Genomic DNA, 19,922 nt, shown 5'->3' with positions numbered 1-19,922 from the left:
CTAAGGAAAACTAAATAAAATTTATTGGTTTGTTACATAATCATTTGTAAAAAACAAAAAAGAATAGAGCAAAGACTTTAACATGTTACATAAATTTTATTTGTTAGGGTTGCAAGTTTTAAAAGTTTTTTTTTTTTTTTACATACTAAGGTTCCTACCGGAACCTTTGTGTTGCGTTTCCGGTACAGCTGTTAATCTGATGCACAAGTGACAACTGCTAACTCAAAATCAACAGATCCTCACATTTTTTGTGCTAATATAAAAAGTGTAATTGAATATTTTATGCTGAACTCTATTCTGCGTTTTCATGAAAAAGTCAATGTTGTAAATTATGAATAAAATATATTTTTTCCTGCATATATATATATATATATATATATATATATATATATATATATATATTTAAATTTCCTTTGAATTTTTAAAATGTGTTAATTGAGTCCTAAAACCTCAGCTTTGCGTCATGGCGGCTCTGAGCTGCGGTTTCGCGCCGGCTGTAGCCGGGTAACATGCAGCTGAAGCGCGGTTAAGCTCTGGGATCGTGTCGTGAGGCCTGAGCAGATACACAGCGTGTTTTCTCTCTCTCTAGTTTCACGGTTGAACCTGCTCTCACCGCAGCACAGGAAGCCAGAGAGACAGGAAGATGCTGCAGAGCTGCTGACTTTACCCTGAGCTGCTGCTCAGTTCAGACGTTTTCAAAGTTTCTGCTGTTTGTTTCATGGAGTTTCTGCTTGAAGGATCAGGATTCTCCTCACATTTCCAGGAAACTTGATTAAAGTCATGGTGAGTCACTCAGTTTTTGGCCTTAAGGTTAATTCTCCTAAACGTTTCTGTACCGTTTGTTTTAACGACGACGTGCATGGTGCAATGGCCTCCCTCTGCAAAAACGCAAAACTTTACAAACTATTTCTGGTCTAGTTTCTACTGCAAGCATCTTATTACACTTAATTAGACTAAACTAACTTAAAGTAACTTTTCATCAAGATATAGGAACTTGTTTTAAGTCAATAGTTAATACTGATGAAAAAGTAACATGGGAAAATGTATTGCTATAAAATAATCTGCCAATGGATCAGTACTTTTTTAAAATCAATATTAATGAATTATTTACTTAAAACAAGCTCCTATATCTTGCTGTTTTGTTTTAAGTTAGCTTTGTTGCACTTAAAGTGTGCTAATATATTTGCTGTAGAAACTAAACAAAAATACTTTGTAGATTTACTTTTGGATTTTAAAATACTAAACCAAACTCTGGTAGATTTCCCTGCAAGCTTAGAACAGAGTTAAATAAACGGACACACTGCAAAAAAACAAAATCTTACCAACTGTTTCTGGTCCAAATATCTCGGTACACTTTAAAATATAACTTACTGGTAACTTTTCAGCAGGTTATATGAGCTTGTTTAGAGTCAATAAATCATTAATAGAAATAGAAAAGCTCTAGTTCACTCATGGTAAGATATGTTTCCCATTTTATCAATATTAAGAAATTGTTGACTCTAAACAAGCTCCTATATTTTGCAAAATAAAAAGTTACTTTTTAGTTTTGTCTTATTTGAGGTGTATGGAGATATTTGCACCAGAAACTGGACCAACAACACTTGGTAGGATTTAGCGTTTTGCAGTGTATTTCCCCTCCTACTGTTTTTTTCTCCTCTTTTCTTGACTTGTCTGTATTTTTTCTTGATTTCTGTTTGAATTTCAGCCGTCTAGAGGAGCCGAAGCCGTTTCCTTCTTGTCTTAAACTTTGACTCTTTCTTTGGTTTCCTTTTGTGTGACGATTCTGATGAGCGAAGAACCACAGAGGAAGGTCTGCTGAGTAAAACCTCAAACACTATAAAACACTGTAATCCTCTGTTTTATTAATATACTGCTTTATTTCAGTAAAACGATGCATTTTACACACAACAATGTGAATACTGTGAAACGTGAAAGTTTTATGGTGTTTATTAGCATGTAACGGCGGCGCTTTGCGGCTGGATTCTACAGTGAGGAAGACGAGCTGAGGCAGAGTGTCAGTTTGCCATCAAAAAGAAACCCGACTGGAACCAGCAGTTTTAGAGCGCTCAATATGTTTTCTTTTATCTCCAGCTTCACACGCTTCAGTCCAGTTTACAGCAAATCATGTCAGTCAAACAAGAGGAGGGAGAATCTCTGCTTCATCTGAACCACCTGGTTGTTAAGGGATTGGCTCCCAATTAGAGGGTGGAGACATTCACATTTCCAGAAAGAAGGAACAAACATTTGTACTAAACTATTCCTAAAAAAAAAACATCTACACAGTTACATTTAACTCAAACAAAACTAGAAACAAAAAAACCCGATCTGGATCCAAACAAAATCAAAAGTCCATCTCTCCTCCCTCTCAGAAAATGGATTTTCCCAGTGAGGCTGATTGAAAACAGCAGGTCCTTGTCACCATGGCAACACATGGCCAGGTGACCTCAAAGAGATGAGATGATTAAAACAAGTAAATAAATCAAATTACTCCCTCAAACACAATACATTTACCCAAATAAATTAGAATATATAAAGTACACACAGAAACGGCTCCTGTTAGGCCGAGTCCCTGCAGCAGTGAATTTATTCTCACAGCATCAAATCATCTCACAGGTGAAACTGCAGGCTGACGAACCAAACCGCCTCCAATTAAAAGGAGATCTCAGTTCACCCACCTCCACCTATTTCAATAAAATACCTTTTACTAAATACAAACATTTCCATTTACTTTTTATAAATATTTAATGTTTTATCTTACACCAAATGAAACGCCACAAAAACCCATAAACGATTCTTCTCCCTCATGAGGAAGTATTTGTCCAAACACCCTGGAGAGGAAACAGAACAAACTGGAGTCACTTCATATTAGCACTCCACACTTAACAGATTATGCACAAACATTTGCTCAGTTTTCCCACCAGTAACATTTATCCTCCCTTCACAGGGAACCAGCTCACTTCTCAATGAGGAGCAGCTGCAGAACAAAAGGCTACATGCTAATTACTAAAAATATTCAATACAATTAAAACTTCTCGTGTGCAAATTGTTATTTTTGTGCAAACCTCTGCTTAAAGTGCAGTGCTAAATAAACTTTTTTCCAAAAAGTTACAGAAGTAAATGTTACTGAGTGTTGCAATAAATTCTGCTGGACCAGATCAGATGCAAAAATCAGCAACACATACAAACCACTCGATTGTTTAGATAAAGTATTTTTAGACGACCTTTCGTTGCCGGTGAGTTAATTTCATGGCGGAAGCAAAAACCACGAAGGAGGGAAATGAGAAATGATAAGACTCAGAGTTTCATCCTTATCTTTGTTTATTCTTTGTTCTGGCTTATACTTTTATTTATTTATTCTCTTTTTGTTTGCTTTCTTTTCTCCCTCCCTTCTCTACTTTTTCCCAAATATCTGATGCTAAATTAGTTAATTAGAGAACAAAGAAATAATTGAAATTAGAAAATAACTGCCACAATTAAAAGAAAAAACTTTATCCTAATTAACATGTTAATTTCATTTTGTTGTGACAGTTGACCATGTCCTGCGTTTTGTTTTTGATCCTTTTTAACGTATTCCTACTTGTTTGTTTTTTTGCTTGGTTATTTTATTTCTGTTACTGTTTTTCGTTCTATTATCTGGATAATTATTTTGTAGATCAAAACCTCTTTTTGTTTTTTGTCACTCTTTAATGTTTGTTGTATAAACACCTGCTGGTGAATAATAAATATATAATAAATAAATAAATTCTGCTGGACGATAAATTGTCCCAGAAGTTATCACAATAAGCGATATTATTGTTGTTTTGGGACAATTTTCAAATAATATAACGATAATAATGTCATAATAATGCAGGAACACATTCTAAAATATTAATAAACTTTAAATGAACATTTAACACTGGAACTGGAAAACATTTTAAATATCCAAAATAAGTAAAAACAACAAATAAAACGAATTATAAAGTCTCTGAAAGCACAATTATCCTTCAAAATAAGAGCTGGTTGAGGCCAAAATACCAGGCTGGAGACTTTTATCATCCAGTTTTTGGTAGAAAGAGAAGAAATATTAATCATAAAAATGGAAATTATTTAGTTATTAACTAACAACCTGCTGGGTAACAGCAGCAGTTTCAGGTTTTGCCTCAAAACTTCCTAAAATAATAATAAAAAATGGTGTGGAGACAAAACTGGATAAATCAGGAAAGATCAGACCACCAGCTCATAAAAAAACTAATCAATAATTATCGACGTCGACTGATATGAAACTGATATGAAACTGAACAAAATGTTCGACTCCATGATCTTTACTCACAGACGATCTTTGGTTGCCCCTAGCAACGGCAACACGGCGAAACAGACGCCTCGTTTCCATGGCAACGGTCTGACAGCTGGCCGCGTATAAAGCCGCAGGACCGAGAAACCTGAATCAGCATTACCTCAGAGAGAAACGAGGTCAAGCATCAGAAATATTTAGAACGACGCTTCGCAACTTCCTGCAGCTCAGCCCAGAAAAACGATGATCTGCAGAGTTCAGGAAGGTTTGGAGCAAAATAAAAACAATAAAAACAAATAAAAACAGAATAAAAATACAATAAAAACAGAATAAAAACAGAATAAAAAACAATTAAAAACTGAATAAAAAACTATAAAAACAGAGTAAAAACCATTCAGCTCTGCTCACTAGGAAATGTGTTACTGGACCGACATTAATGTTCTATTTGGAAAAGTTGTGATTAGTTTTATAACTTTTAGACCCCACATTAATCAAGAATTTAAAAATCACATAATCAGTTTTTTTCTGCTGTGTCTATTTATCATATTTATGCATTTTTTAAATTATTTTGTATAAACTTATAAAGTTTCTACACATTTTTGCAAGACATAATCAGATTTTTCAAAGAATCAAGTTGGATTGTTATTTTTTATTTTACGTTTCTCCTTGTTTTCTGTCTTTTATTATTACATTTTAATATTGTTTTCTATTTTATTGTCTTTCTATATGTTTCTTTTTCTTCTTTTTTGGATTTGTATTCTACATTTCTTTGTTTTTTCTTTATTTTATTTTCTTTGTTTTTCTGTCTTGTTTTTAGATTTTATTGTTTTTCTTTGTTCTCTTTTCTGTTTGCTTTTTTTATTAATTCTTTTTGTTTTTTTCTTGTTTTTTCTTTTTATCTTTCTTCTTACATTTTTTCTATTACTGACTTTTTCTTAGTTTTTCTGTTTTCTTTTTATTCTTTAATTATATTTCTCCTTTTGTTGTTTTTCTTTGAATAGTTTTGATTAGTTTTTCTAAGAGTAAAATTTATTTCCTTGAAGATATTTATTAGATCTGTAGACCTTCCATTCTCAGGCTGTTATTGTTTCATATTTCAGACAGTTAAATATTGTTTTATTGTGTTAAATACGGTTTTATTGTGTTATATACGGTTTTATTGTGTCTCATGGTGGATTCCTCGCAGCAGCAGCGGCTCTGAGCGGGTCAGGCTTCCTCCTGCTGTGATGGACAGGAAGCAGCACTACGACTCGCTCATGGATCGCAGCAAACGCATCATGTGGCAGGACGACTGCTACCTGGACCTGCAGTCCACTTCCTGCTGCGCCGCCGCGCACACAGAGACGCAGCGTAAGAACCTCATTGTCACCGCCGGCTGCCGTCTTTATTTTATTATTATTAACCAGCAGCAAATGAAACCTGGAGATAAAACAGAAGTGACTTTATATCAACTAGAAACTTTTATTTATTATGAAAACAAATGAACTCTCTGAGGTTTTTTGTTCTGATTCAGTTTGAATAATCTCAGCAGATTTTATCGTTTATTAAGGACCGTTTATTTTATTTAATATCTATAATAATATAGCAAAGAGAACAAAACCTTTACTGTTGGATCTCACGACAGAACAGAAAGTTTATGATTTAATTAGAGACAAAAAGTCGACTTTTATTTAGAAAAATATCAGGATTTATTTTGGTTCTTACTGAAATGGATTTAAAGGTTTCACAGTAATCTCTCTCTCTCTGGATTCAGAAATTAATCTTTAATGTGAATAAAACATTTTATGGATTATCAGAAGCATCAACAAAGTGATTCTGCATCATGTTGTTAAAATGGAGACCCGAGCAGAACCAGAGTCCGACCCGATCAGAACCAGAGTCCAACCAGAACCAGAACCAGACCAGAACCAGAGTCCGACCCGACCAGAACCAGAGTCCAACCAGAACCAGAACCCGACCAGAACCAGAACCAGACCAGAACCCGACCCGACCAGACCAGAACCCGACCAGAACCCGACCCGACCAGACCAGAACCCGACCAGAACCAGACCAGAACCCGACCAGAACCAGAACCAGACCAGAACCCGACCAGACCAGAACCCGACCAGAACCAGAGTCCGACCCGACCAGAACCCAACCAGAACCAGAACCCGACCAGAACCCGAACAGGAACACAGGTGGGATGAGGATAATCAGGGAAACGTCACACAGCTGGGAGCAATCAAGGGGAAGACGGGACAACACGGAGACTCAGTAGACACAGAAACCAACATAAACACAGAGAAAACCCAAAATCCTCACGAATATAACTTTTAAATGATGTAAAAAGGCTCAAACAAAACCTGAATCCCCTCGTTAAATCATAATAACCTCAATGATGTAAGAAATCGTCCATTTTCTGTCCCTGTTTATCCCTTTAACTATGCAAAACAATTACAGAAAAGTATTCCTGTAAAGCACTTTGAATTGGCTTGTTGCTGAAAATGTGCTATATAAATAAAATTACCTTTTCCTTTAATAGACCAGCTAATATTTCATTTAGCATTTTATGCTAACTTTGAAAACGTTTAGCGCTCTTAGCTTCTCTTAAATTAATTTTAAGTTGAATAAAGTTTGACATCTGTGTTGAGGTTTTGATTAGCAACTGTTAGAAATCCTCATGCTCTTATTTTGAAAGGGGTGAAGACTGCACAGCAGTTCCGTTTCCTCTTCTCACGTGCTCTTCGATTCTTTTTCTTTATAACTTCATTGAAAGAATTGTAATCAATAAAAAACACAGTCATACATTTATGTAACAGTTAGCAAAACTCAAAACCTATAAACTGAAACCGTGAGTCAAAGATCTGTTCAAGAGAATCACTTCCTGAAGCCGTTCATTTGTAATAGCGAACGTGACCCAGTTGAGGGCGATATGTTGTTCAATTATTGGCAAATTGTGGACATTTAGTGCTTTAGCATTATCTTCTGCTAGATAGCATGTTGTTGTAGCGCTTTAGCATCTAGCGCTTTAGAGTTAGCATGGCTAGCTTTTTAATTAGCGATTCCCACGACGGCTAAAAGATTTGAACAGTTTTGCGAGGTGGTTTTCAGTGTTCATTAGAAGGTATTTAGCTTGATCAGTTTTTACCATTTCAGAGTTTCTGACAGGTTTTACAGTGAACTAAGTCGTGTTTTGTTTTTGCTTTAGAGCTTCATTGGATCCAGAAGCACAAAGACCAGCTGCTGAGCTTCGTCTCACATTCCTTCCTGGAGGAAATACTTCAGCACCTCAGAAACGTGAACGTCTTGACGTCAGCCGAAGAGACGAGCATTAAGGCAGCGGGCCAGCTGCAGGACCAGGTCAATATGCTCACCTCCATCACCGCTGCAAAGGAGAGCCAGAGCTCGGACGCGCTGCAGGCCTTCATAGAGAGCTCAGACTCGGAGGTGGCCCAGCTCATCTTAAGCTACGGTAAGAGGCTTTCTGGAAGGATCGCTTCCTTTAACGTCTTATTACAGTTTTTCTCAGTCGCTTTGGTGCGATTCTTCAGTCATTTTCAACATTAGCAAAACTGAGTTCCTCAAAGCAATTTATACAAATTACCTGAAAAACCCAGTTTGTTTCTCTGAATTAAAAATCTGCCAATGAACATTTCAGTTCCTCAGAATGACAAGTGTTTGGATCAGACAGTCCATTTGATTAGTCATGCTGACAGTAAAGCGGAAACTGACGGTAAACGATGGCTAAAGTCTAGTTGACTGTTATAAGTTGTTACTTTTTTACTGTAATTTGTGATGCAGAAAGGAAAAGACTCTGTATTGTTGGCAGTTGGTTGTTCATGGTACCTCTGAGCCATTTCAGAAAACTGGTTCATCTAAAATGCTTCACAAAATGACCTGCGGTCACATGGGAGCAACGCACCAGTTCAGGACTGATGGAGAGAAAAGTCTGACGGAAATGTACAGAAACATGACTGGCATGTTGTGACAACTTGTCCAAACATTTTGCATGTTAGGACTTATGCAACAAACTTGTGCTTAAATGTTGTGGAGGTCGAAAGAATTGAGCAACTGAAATGTAGGAGAAAGCAGAGAATTGTTCATAATCACTTGGATAATGTAGAAAAGCTTCTGCAAGCTTATCAAAGGAATAAGAAAATGTTTTTTTGTGATGCAATGATTTGAAGATTGAGCAAGTAGTTTTGAGAATTGCACCAAAGAGGCTGAGAAGTGTGTAATGAAAAATGTTTGCTCTTGGATCCTTCCTCCTTAGACGCCATGGTGAAGAAGCACAAAGAGGTGCTGCTGCAGCAATATGAGAAGCACAGAGACAGAGACTCAGTCAGCTGCCCCAAACTGAACATCTCCTCAAGGAGTTTACTGATGGTGGATGGACTCTCCGACTTCCAGCAAAAGGAGCACGATCTGATGCAGGTGGGAGTGACTCGAGGAGGGAGGAGGAACCATCTGAGGCAGCTGGGCCTCGCCAAGCTCTTTGAGCCCCTCACAAGGGTCAGCTTGCCTCCCAGGGTGACGCTCACAGTCGGAGTGGCTGGTATTGGCAAGACAACCTGGGTGAGACACTTCATCAGACAATGGTGCCAAGGGACCATGTGTCCGGATATACACTTTGTCTTGCCCTTCACGTTGTGCGAGCTCAACGGTCTGGAGAAACTTTCTGCAGAGAGGCTGTTGAAAATGACTTTCCCTCATCTGCCGGCACCCGGTTTGGTCCTAAACGACGCCTGCAGGACGCTGCTCATCTTCGACGGTTTGGACGAATTTCGCAGCACTTTGAATTTCTCTGACGCGGCTCCTTGCAACGACCCGAAGAAGGAAGTTTCCATTGACGACCTGGTGACGAACATCATCCGAGGGAATCTGCTCCCAGACGTATCGGTGTGGGTGACGTCGAGGCCAGGAGTCGCCTCCCTGATCCCGGGCGGATTGGTGGACCGGGTCACGGAGATCCCAGGATTCAGCCCAGCGGACATCCAGGTCTTTCTGAACCACCACTTCTCCGAGAACGACTTCGCCACCAGAATATGGGCACACTTGGAGGCCCATAAGATCCTAATGGTGATGTGCTACATACCATGCATTTGCTGGATGCTAGCAGAGACGTTGCTGTACATCATGCAGAGCGGGACACAGGAGAGCCTGCCTAAGACCTGCACTGAGCTGTACGCCCATTTCTGCTCCATGAAAGCAGAAGTAGGGGAACCAAGAGGCAGGGAGCCTGTAAAGTCTGAGCAGCATCATGCGACCAACCGCAAACTGCTGGGCAACCTGGGACGCCTGGCCTTCTACAGCCTCCTGAAGCACAAGTACACGTTCAGCGAGCAGGACCTCAGGGCCTACGGGATAGACTTACTGCAAACTCAGTGCAGCCTTGGAGTTGGAGTTCTGGTCCGGACGGAGTCCACCATACACACCACTTACAGATTTACACACCTGACCCTGCAGGAGTTTCTTGCAGCTACGTTTTATCATGTTTCCTCCAAGCGGGCCATCTTTGACCTGTTCTCAGAGAGCACCATGTCCTGGCCCAAGATCGGGTTCCAGAACCACTTCAGAAGCGCCTTCCAACACTCGCAGCAAGCCGAAGACGGCCACCTGGATCTGTTTGTGCGCTTCCTGACAGGCTTGCTGTGCCCAACAACGATGAAACCTCTGGCTGGGCTCCTGGCTCTCGGGAAAGACGATGGCAGCCAGAAGGTTTGGGCTGGCGGGTTTTTACACAGCCTCCTGTCCAGCGTGGGTTCGGTGGTGTCCCTCCGAGCCGTCAACCTGGCCTACTGCTTACAAGAGCTGCAACACGGCGAGCTGCTCCGGAGCGTAGAGGAGGACCTGCGGCAGGGCAGCTTGGCTGGGAAGCTGACGCGGCCGCACTGCGTGGTGCTGGGCTTCCTGCTGCACGTCTCTCCAGAGTGCAGTGAGCAAACCAACCTGACGGGATGTCTGAACTACCCAACGGTGAAAAGTTTACTCCCACAGCTGCTGTACTGCACCCATCTCAGGTCAGTTCTGACATCACAGAGGTTCACAAAACCTTTCGGACAGATTTCTAACAAAAAAAACACTATTTAAATATGTGAAAAACCACCTCATCCTGACGTGAAAACCTTTAGAAATGGCCTCGGTTGCAATTAGCACATTTGTTTTCGTAATTCCAGTCTGCGCAGTTTTACAGTGAATGTTTTCTGTCGAACAGGCTGGAGAATAACAACTTCAAGGACGACGTCATGGAGCTGCTCGGGAGCCTCCTGAGCGCCAAAGACTGCCACATCCGGAAAATAAGGTGGGACCAAACCTGGACAAGTTTTACTGCTGGAGCCAGAAAGTCACCTGCCTGAACATCTCTGCTAAACACACACCTGCCTGAACATCTCTGCTAAACACACACCTGCCTGAACATCTCTGCTAGAAACACACACCTGCCTGAACATCTCTGCTAAACACACACCTGCCTGAACATCTCTGCTAAACACACACCTGTCTGAACATCTCTGCTAAACACACACCTGTCTGAACATCTCTGCTAAACACACACCTGCCTGAACATCTCTGCTAAACACACACCTGCCTGAACATCTCTGCTAAACACACACCTGTCTGAACATCTCTGCTAAACACACACCTGTCTGAACATCTCTGCTAGAAACACACACCTGCCTGAACATCTCTGCTAAACACACACCTGCCTGAACATCTCTGCTAGAAACACACACCTGCCTGAACATCTCTGCTAGAAACACACACCTGCCTGAACATCTCTGCTAAACACACACCTGTCTGAACATCTCTGCTAAACACACACCTGTCTGAACATCTCTGCTAAACACACACCTGCCTGAACATCTCTGCTAAACACACACCTGTCTGATTATGAGACAGGAATAAATGCAGCTTGTTTTGTTCTTGCCCTCAGTTTGTCCGACAACGTCATCAGCAACAAAGGAGCCAAAGCCCTGAGCCGAGCCCTGCTGGTGAACCGAACCCTGACCACCATCAAGTGAGACTTTTATCGATGCTTCAGGAACAATCATTCTGTCATGGAGGAACCAAACCTGTTCGGTTTTAAATCTTCTATTGAAGTGATGGAAAAAATGTGTCTTTATTGGTAAAGCTCCAGTATATTGGAGGATATTTATATGAACAAATATCCATACAGCTTGAAGGGTTTTTATTTTACAATTTGCTAAACATAAACTGCAAATATAAATTTATTTTATTACTATTTTACTAAATAAAAGACAATTCATACCCCAAGGATATTTTGTTTTACCAACAATTTTCTCCTGAAATAAGTTAATTTTAATGTTTTTAAGTGGCCCAGTCAAAGTTAGAGAATCCCTTTGTGGAAGCAGTTAAAGATGAAAGTGATGAAAAGAGAGTCAAGATAAAACATGGAAAAGATTCTCAGTAGCTTAAAAACAGGATTTTAATAATATTATAGCAGTAAAAATGTTTTGATTGATTATAAATGCGATGAATAACTTTAGACATATCATAGTTTAATAGAATATATTAGAATATTTACATTGTTTTTGTATCTTTTATGAGATTTTTGTCTTTTTGTCCAATTAGAAACAAACGTTTTCGTTAAATAAAAACCATTTTAAATGTCCAAACAGTGTGAAGCAGTTTGGGTTTAACTGCAAGCAGCACATAATTATGAGGTGATTTTAGGATAAACGGCTTTTAGTTTGTTTCTGGATGAGAGAGCCGTGGATCTGCATCCGTCCTCTTTCAGTCTGATATAACTTTATTTTAAATTCAGCTTAAAGAACAACAGCATTGGATCCAAAGGGGCAAAGTTTCTGGCAGAGGCTCTGAAAATGAACCAAGCTTTGGTATCAATCAAGTGAGTATAACTGTAAAAGGTTTTTCTACATTTACACCTTTAAATGTTCCGTGTTTGTAACTTTGCTTCCATCGTCAGCCTGCAGAATAACTCCATCGGAGAAGAAGGAGCTCAGGCCATCGCAGACGTCCTGCAGTCCAACCGCAAACTCGTGTCTCTGAAGTCAGTTTCCACCTGCTTACGGTTTATTTCTGGTAGTTTTCATGTGAAATGTGCAGCATGTTCTCTTTCTGATTTGCTTTTTCAGCATGCGGAAAAATACAGTTGGCGCAGGAGGAGCCAAGAGGATCGCAGAGGCGCTGAAGACAAACCGAACTCTTACAAAGCTGATGTAAGCAGCTAATATTTTTAATTTCACTCATTTTAATTTATTTATTCATCCTGAGCCACCAAGTTTTCATCCAGACATCACTACATGAATGTCAGTAAACTCTGCAGCCTGTTAAATATGACAATTGATACTTTAACTTAGATATATTCGTTAATAAAATTACTTTTCTAATCACCGAATGTAGCAGAAGCTAATGCTAACACACTAAATTCAATCAAATCTATCAAAACCAGACAGGTATCTGCTGTTGTCATCCAGCTCTAATCGAACATTTTACTGAAAGAAACAAGAGGAAAAATATTCAAATGGATTTAATCTGAGGCTAAAACTGTTGACACTTTAATTACATTTACTCCATAAACAGCCTGCATTTGTTATGTTTGCAATTTGGTTTGAGTGGAGGACACCGCTAACTGGCTATGCTAACCCTAAAGTACTGACCATAAACAGTAGCTAACGCGCTATAGCAACACGGTATGTATCGGAAGCTAATGCGCTATAGCAACACGGTATGTAACGGAAGCTAATGCTAACGCGCTACAGCAACGCGGTATGTATCGGAAGCTAATGCTAACGCGCTACAGCAACACGGTATGTATCGGAAGCTAATGCTAACGCGCTACAGCAACACGGTATGTATCGGAAGCTAGTGCTAATGCGCTACAGCAACACAGTATGTATCGGAAGCTAGTGCTAACGCGCTACAGCAACACGGTATGTATCGGAAGCTAGTGCTAACGCGCTACAGCAACACGGTATGTATCGGAAGCTAGTACTAACGCGCTACAGCAACACGGTATGTATCGGAAGCTAGTGCTAACGCGCTACAGCAACACGGTATGTATCGGAAGCTAGTGCTAACGCGCTACAGCAACACGGTATGTATCGGAAGCTAGTGCTAACGCGCTACAGCAACACGGTATGTATCGGAAGCTAGTGCTAACGCGCTACAGCAACACGGTATGTATTGGAAGCTAGTGCTAACGCGCTAAATTCAATTAAAATTATATCTGCTCTTGAAAAACTACAACCATCGAGCACCAATTTAATTTTGACATTTTTTACATGGTCTTAACGCCCTTATATACTGAATTTATGTTTATATCTTGTTCTCTGCTGTTCGTGTTTTATTCGTCTCTTGTTTCACATAAATTATTGAGGAAGCCAAACTGCTGCATAAACAGTTTTCCTGCACTTCAAAATAAGAGCGTGTATATAAACGTCTAAATATTTGGAGAATTTTTAAACTTTCAAAACAAATATCGAACTTTATTCAACTGAATATTTACAAATGAATTACCGCTTCAGAACTTATATGGAAATAATAATTTAGGGAAAGCTAAGTGTGCTAAACGTTTTCAAAGCTAGCAAAAGTGCTAAATGAAAAATTAGCTTCAGTATTAGCGCATTAGCGGACGCTCCCAACAGGTTCTGTTTATTTAGCTAAACTTATCAAGAATCATTCTGTGCATCATTAAAACCCCAAAATGAAAACAACTTTATCACAAATGATGATTTATTTAGACTAACATTTATTTGGTAATTTTATTACATGAAATCCTGCTACACAACAAATGTTTAACATTTTAATGTTTAACATCTATTTTAAATTCCTGAGGATGGAAATGAGTTTGATTTCTTTTCAGGGTTGCTTGACAGACTGTGTTGTTTCACTGAACATCCAGACTGAATGATGAATATCTACATTTTCTCCCTGCATGAAGCATTTTGCTAATTAATAAGGAAACTGGAACCAGGCTGAAAATAATAAAACTCTTTCTGTGTCTTAAAGAGTTTTGGGAAACCAGAGGAGAGAAAAGAAGAGAAAAATAAACTAGATTTGATCTTTATCTCCTCATTTCTTTCAGACTTTGTTCTGTTTCTGAGTCATTCAAAAACAAAAAAACATTATCTTTCAGCCTTTAGCATGTCGGTAATTCATTTTGTGTATTTTTAACGTAAAAGGCCCAATAAGGCTGATGTTCTGCAGCAATGTGTCCCCCATTCACACAAGGTCTAAGAATATTTTCTCTTTCATAGCAGCAGAAGAGCTCATTTTCTCCCCTGATAAGTGAATTTATTCCCTCCGCTGTGCAGACTCTGCAGTAACCAGCTGGGGGACAAAGGAACCGTGGCTCTGGCTGAAGCTCTGACTTTCAACCACACGCTGCAGTCGCTCCAGTCAGTGTCCTGACAGGCAAAAATACCTTCTGCTAGTAGAACCAGAGAAGCTGCATTAACAGCAGCTTTATCAACTTTTTCTCTTCCACAGACTTCAGAGTAACTCGATCAGCAACAAGGGAATGACGGGCCTGACCAAAGCGCTGAGGCTCAACCGGGGACTCGTCTCTCTGAAGTGAGAACTGGGTTTAATTTACAGCTGGAACCATTAATCACGATTAATCGATTGTTGTAACAATCCTTAACTAATTTACTAATCGGTTAATTGTTAACTACAGACTCAAATTAAGGCCGTTTGCTGAAAGAGCAAAACCCTCAGAGGAATAAATTAAACTAACACTACATTAAAAAATCAACATTTTTCATTTGTGATAAAAACTAATCTTTGTAAAATATTTTCAGGTGGTAGTATCTGCTTCACCAGGTTCAAATTATGAGAAAAAGCAGCTTTTTCTTCCAGTTATTGATGATTTGATCTAAACCAATCCCCACATCAGATCTGGACTGTCGAACAGAAATAACTTTTCTGCACTAAACAGAAATGCTGTTTTTGCATTTTAGGCAATAAAACATAAAACATTTTCTTCCTTAAAAGGGAATTTAATTGTTTGTATTTTTTATTTATTTTTGAAACTGTACAAAAGGAGCTTCAGGGGTTAAATGAAAAATGTTATCAAATTAATCAATTCATCAAATAATTGTCAGAAGAAGAGAGAGGATTTAATTATTTGTATTTTTTATGTATTATGTAAATTAATCTCAAGTAGTTGAATGAAAAATCAGCAGAATGTGACAATTTTCTATCCTATTTATAATCAGAATAATATGATTGTTCTGACAAATAATCAATTATTCTTAAGAATAGTTGATTATTCTGACGATTAACTGATTAATCGTCAGAATAATGAACGACTACAGTAATAATTTGTTGCAGATCTGGTTTATTTCTGATCATTTGGATGCTACAGTGAAGCCAATCTTGTTTTTTGTTGCAGTTTGAGGGAGAACTCCATCGGGGTGGAGGGAGCCAGGAACATGGCTCACGCTCTGCAGGAGAACAACTCTCTGCAAAACCTCGAGTGAGTCCTTACATGGCTCCCAAACTGCAGGCAGACTTCACAGAAAATCCACCGCAGCTCTTTCAGTCATCCACTGCTTTTATCTAATTAAGGTCAAATATAGAAAAACATGAAAAAGACTCAAAAAGGGAAAAACCAATAAAAACACACAGATTAATCAGAAACACTGGATTTCTCTTTTTCATCTCGTCTCATTGCATCAGTCATGAATCTGTGTGTGTGTGTGTGTGTGTGTGTGTGCATCCCAGTCTCACAGCTAACCTGCTGCACGACGACGGGGTTCAAGCCATCGCTGGAGCAATCAGGTTTAATCAAGGACTCACGTCTCTGCAGTAAGTTCAGTTTGCAAAACAAGCAACACATAAATCTCATGTTTATTCAAACTTTTTACCCCCAGTCAAAGCTTAGACCCACATCTGAAATAAAAAATGTCTCTAAAACGTCAGCGTACCAGGGCGTGGAAAAGTATTCACTCCAGTTGTTTCATTTTAATGCCCAAAGTGGAAGAAAAATGATGCATTTTAAAATAAGATTGAACATTGTGGCGTGTATTTAAATTTAAATGTAAGTGACGTCCAATAAGCAGATGATTAGAGCCTCTGCACCAGCAGGGGGCCCCAAGAGCACCAAGCTACCATGATTAAAAAATACACACGGATAAGATGCGCTCTATAAGTTTGAAGATTTCTACAGAAACACTGATTTGCTCCTCATTTCTACATAAACTAAACCCTGAATTTCTCCTCATGTTTCTCCTTCTCAGCCTCCAGTGGAACTTCATAAAGTCGACGGCGACCAAAGCTCTGGCCCAGGCGCTGCTCTCCAACACCACCATCCAGCTCCTGGAGTGAGACCAGCTTACAGAAAAATATCCATGTTTACAAGTCATGCTTTCATTCTAATGCTTCAAAATAAATATTTGGTTAGAAGCTAATATTTAATTTGAAGCTATCTAGCTGAGCTCAATATTTAGCAAATATGCAAATTCACTTAGCTTGCTAACTAAATGTTTATCTGCAGTCTGTAGCTTACCAAATAAATATTTAGGTAGGTTATAATTAAGTAGTTGGCTGAGAACTATTTAAATGTTAATTTGTAACTTAAATATTTAGCTAGCTTAAAGCTAACAGAACATTGAACTAGCTCAGATGTAACTATTTAGGTTGAAACTGAATATTTAGCTTCCAACTATAGCTTACTAGCTAAATGTGTTGCTACTAATACTTGTTCTGAAGCTAAATAGTTTGCTAACTTAGAGCTAACTGGGCATTTAGCTAGCTTGGAGATAAATATTTCAGTTGACACTAAATGCTAACTATTCTCTAAACTTCCCAGCAGAAGCTCTGAGAAGACGCTCGTACCGACTTGAGTTTGAGAAGAATTGTTGCTTAGCGCGTCTTTCTGCTAATCGGGTTTTTAACTACAAACCCTCGTGTTTTCATCTTTGGTTCCAGTTTACAAGAAAACACCATCGGGAACGAAGGAGTGATTCACCTTGCTGAAGCTCTGAAGGTCAATGCGTCTCTGCGAACCTTATGGTTGGTGTGACAGTTTTTTATTAGCGATGAAAAGCAGCGTCATGTCTGACAGATGCTTCCTGCTCCCTCAGTCTGCAGGGCGTGTCGGCGGGGACGAGCGGCGCCGTAGCGATGGCCGAAGCTCTGACCTCCAATCAGACGCTCCAAACACTGGAGTGAGTCTTTCTTTCATCTGTCGTTCTTTCATTTCGACTCTTGAATCAGCAAAGCAGTTTTTTTTCTTTGATTTCTTGTCATCTTTATTTTTTAGTCTTCAGACGACATGCAGCAAAACTTGGATTAAATTTCCAAGTGGGAAGTGAAACTGTCTGGATTAAATTTTTATTTCCATGTAGATTAAATCTGGATCATTAGCACTAAATTCTTCACACACTTTTTCTGTACTATTACATCATTTACTACCTGCTTTTAATTATTTTTATTCTCAAATTTCAGACGTTAAACCTCCAAGATGTAACTTTTATAAAAAATATTTTTTATATATATTTATTCAAACTGTCTTGAGACCGATAACCTGGGAAAAAGATCCAACTCCTCCACTTCCTCTCTTAGTTTCTGTTGCTGTCTGAAGACGTCGACAAAAACAACCAATCAGAGCCAGGAGGCGGGGCTTAGCGCTGTCAGTCACTGTCATGAACTCGCTGCTAAATGTGCCAACGGTGGAAAAACAACAAACCGTAACAGGAAAACCATTTATCCTCCGTCATCAGTGGCTAACTAGCCTTAGCATTCATGATATTTAGTGGAAGCTAATGCTAATGTGCTAACTTCAGAATACCCTCCAGGTGTCATGAGGAGGAGATGCAGACACAATTTATATCCTTTTTTATGTATCTGTTGAGTTAATTTTCTGTGTTTTCTGCAGTCTGCGTGGGAATGCGGTGGGAATGGAAGGAGCCAAAGCTTTGGCCAACTCTCTGAAATCCAACAGGAGCCTTAAATCATTAAAGTAAGTCTGAACTGTTCAAATCCGGACCCTCTTTTGTAATTTATGCTCTTTTATTTCATCTCTTAAACCATTAACACGGTGGTGAATTAGAAATGTATGATTTTTCTTTCTTACAAATATGAACATACTTCACTAGGAACCAATGGAGATTATTTAAATATCTGTCTCTGCATTCAATAAGTTCTTCTTAATATTAAATAACACCAAACATCTTTTCCAGAAACATCCCTCCACGATTTGACAATTGTTTTCTTGATTTTTTTTGGCAATCAAAATCACAGATTTTGTAGAAATATTCACAACAATTTTTTCTATATTTGGCAGTGAAATGAGAGGAAATCTTGCAAAAGTGAACTAAAGTAAACTTAATGTTATCTCTCAGTCTGCAGGAAAACTCCTTGGGAATGGATGGAGCCATATTTATTGCTACGGCTCTAAAGGGGAACCACCAGCTGGCTTACATCAAGTGAGTTTTTTCTCCCATGTAATCGCAGCGATGGCGCATTACGGCCATTAAACTCAAACTCAGAAATGTTCATGTTTTTTCTGATTTCTGAGATTAATCTAAAAATGTTTGAGTGTTTCCTAAAATTATTAACTTTAAAATTCAGACATTTCCTTGTTTTTCTAAAAAAATAAATGTATGTGATGTTTTGACAGGAATGTTCTCCAGTTGTTCTCAGAAACAATAAAGTTTTTTTTCCTCCAGTTTGCAGGGAAATGGAATCGGTGAATCTGGGGCAAAGGTCATATCCGACGCCATAAAAGCCAGCGCTCCCGGCTGCGTGGTGGATATCTAACCAAGAGCAGAAAACTGGAGATTTTATTTAGTCAAACTATCCATGTACAAACTTACCAATAACCTTTTAATCGTTATTGATCTCCATGTTTTCTCTTACTGACGGCTGATTCAGAAACCAAATAAACATCAACCTATAAAAGATGTTTTCATAAATTGGACGTTAATATTTTTTATACATACTGTATGTTTTGTGTATTATAGATGTAAATTGCCACATTAAGCTAAAAATAGTTATTATTTATGTATAACTGCTTCTTAAAATCTGAGGAAAAGAAATAAAATCTGTCAGAGAAAGCCAGAATGTTTACTGCATTTATTTCTGTCAAAGCGTGAAACAATCGTGTTATTAGAGAAACAGAGGAGCCACAGACTACAGGTGGTATTAGATGCACTTTTAATATTTGGGGTATTTTATTATTTTCTGAAAACGTTTTCCACTTGGGTTCGCCTTGTTGTTCCATGTGGTTTTCTCACCACATTAGTCAACAACTGGATGTCTATGGGTGCGTTCACACTGCAGCCTGAAGTGACCCAATTCCGATTTTTTTGACGTAATGCGACCTGTATCCGATCTTTTCATGGCAGTGTGAACAGCACAGGTCGGATTCTTTTTCGAATGTGACCCATATCCGATACGTATCCGATTCAAATGCGACCTAACGTCCAGGCCGCATTCATCCGAACTGAACATCAGTTTCTCAACAAATCTCACTATTCTGCGTCCTGATACGCGCAAGTGGGAATAAAAACAACAACCATGATGGACTATATGAGGATGAAGTTGTTAATATGCTGCTCCGGCCGGACAACAACTTCAAATATGTAAGCTAAGCTCCACCGTTAGCCTCCATGTTTACTTCCGCAAACACTGAGCACTTCTTTTTATGGCGGTTGGCAGAACACTGAGATGCTGACGCTATGGCGCC

General features: G+C 38.9%; 1 protein-coding gene across 4 annotated transcripts; it reads left to right on the top strand.

The window, feature by feature from the left end:
• The first annotated feature begins 630 nt into the window (after positions 1-630).
• On the top strand, positions 631-19,297 carry nlrc3 (NLR family, CARD domain containing 3). Of its 4 annotated transcripts, none has more exons than XM_014967499.2 (19): positions 633-783; positions 5,460-5,620; positions 7,458-7,721; positions 8,523-10,269; positions 10,464-10,550; positions 11,181-11,264; positions 12,033-12,116; positions 12,195-12,278; positions 12,364-12,447; positions 14,545-14,628; positions 14,720-14,803; positions 15,624-15,707; positions 15,956-16,039; positions 16,471-16,554; positions 17,162-17,245; positions 17,317-17,400; positions 18,111-18,194; positions 18,577-18,660; positions 18,904-19,297. In XM_014967499.2, exons 2-19 carry the CDS (start codon positions 5,497-5,499, stop codon positions 18,992-18,994), a joined length of 3,405 nt encoding a protein of 1,134 aa, XP_014822985.2. In that variant the 5' UTR covers positions 633-783; positions 5,460-5,496; the 3' UTR covers positions 18,995-19,297. The 4 variants fall into 4 exon arrangements, with proteins under 4 accessions (XP_087872568.1, XP_014822985.2, XP_014822984.2 ...); XM_014967498.2 differs by having other exon boundaries at positions 5,457-5,620; XM_014967500.2 differs by lacking the exons at positions 633-783; positions 5,460-5,620 and adding an exon at positions 7,102-7,373.
• The last annotated feature ends 625 nt before the right edge of the window (positions 19,298-19,922 follow it).

Source organism: Poecilia mexicana, unplaced genomic scaffold (assembly GCF_051168715.1).
Source record: "Poecilia mexicana isolate PSO_F unplaced genomic scaffold, ASM5116871v1 scaffold_19, whole genome shotgun sequence".
Lineage (NCBI taxonomy): Eukaryota > Metazoa > Chordata > Actinopteri > Cyprinodontiformes > Poeciliidae > Poecilia > Poecilia mexicana.
The sequence above is the reverse complement of the archived record's forward strand: the minus strand, read 5'-3'. Positions and strand labels throughout refer to the sequence as shown.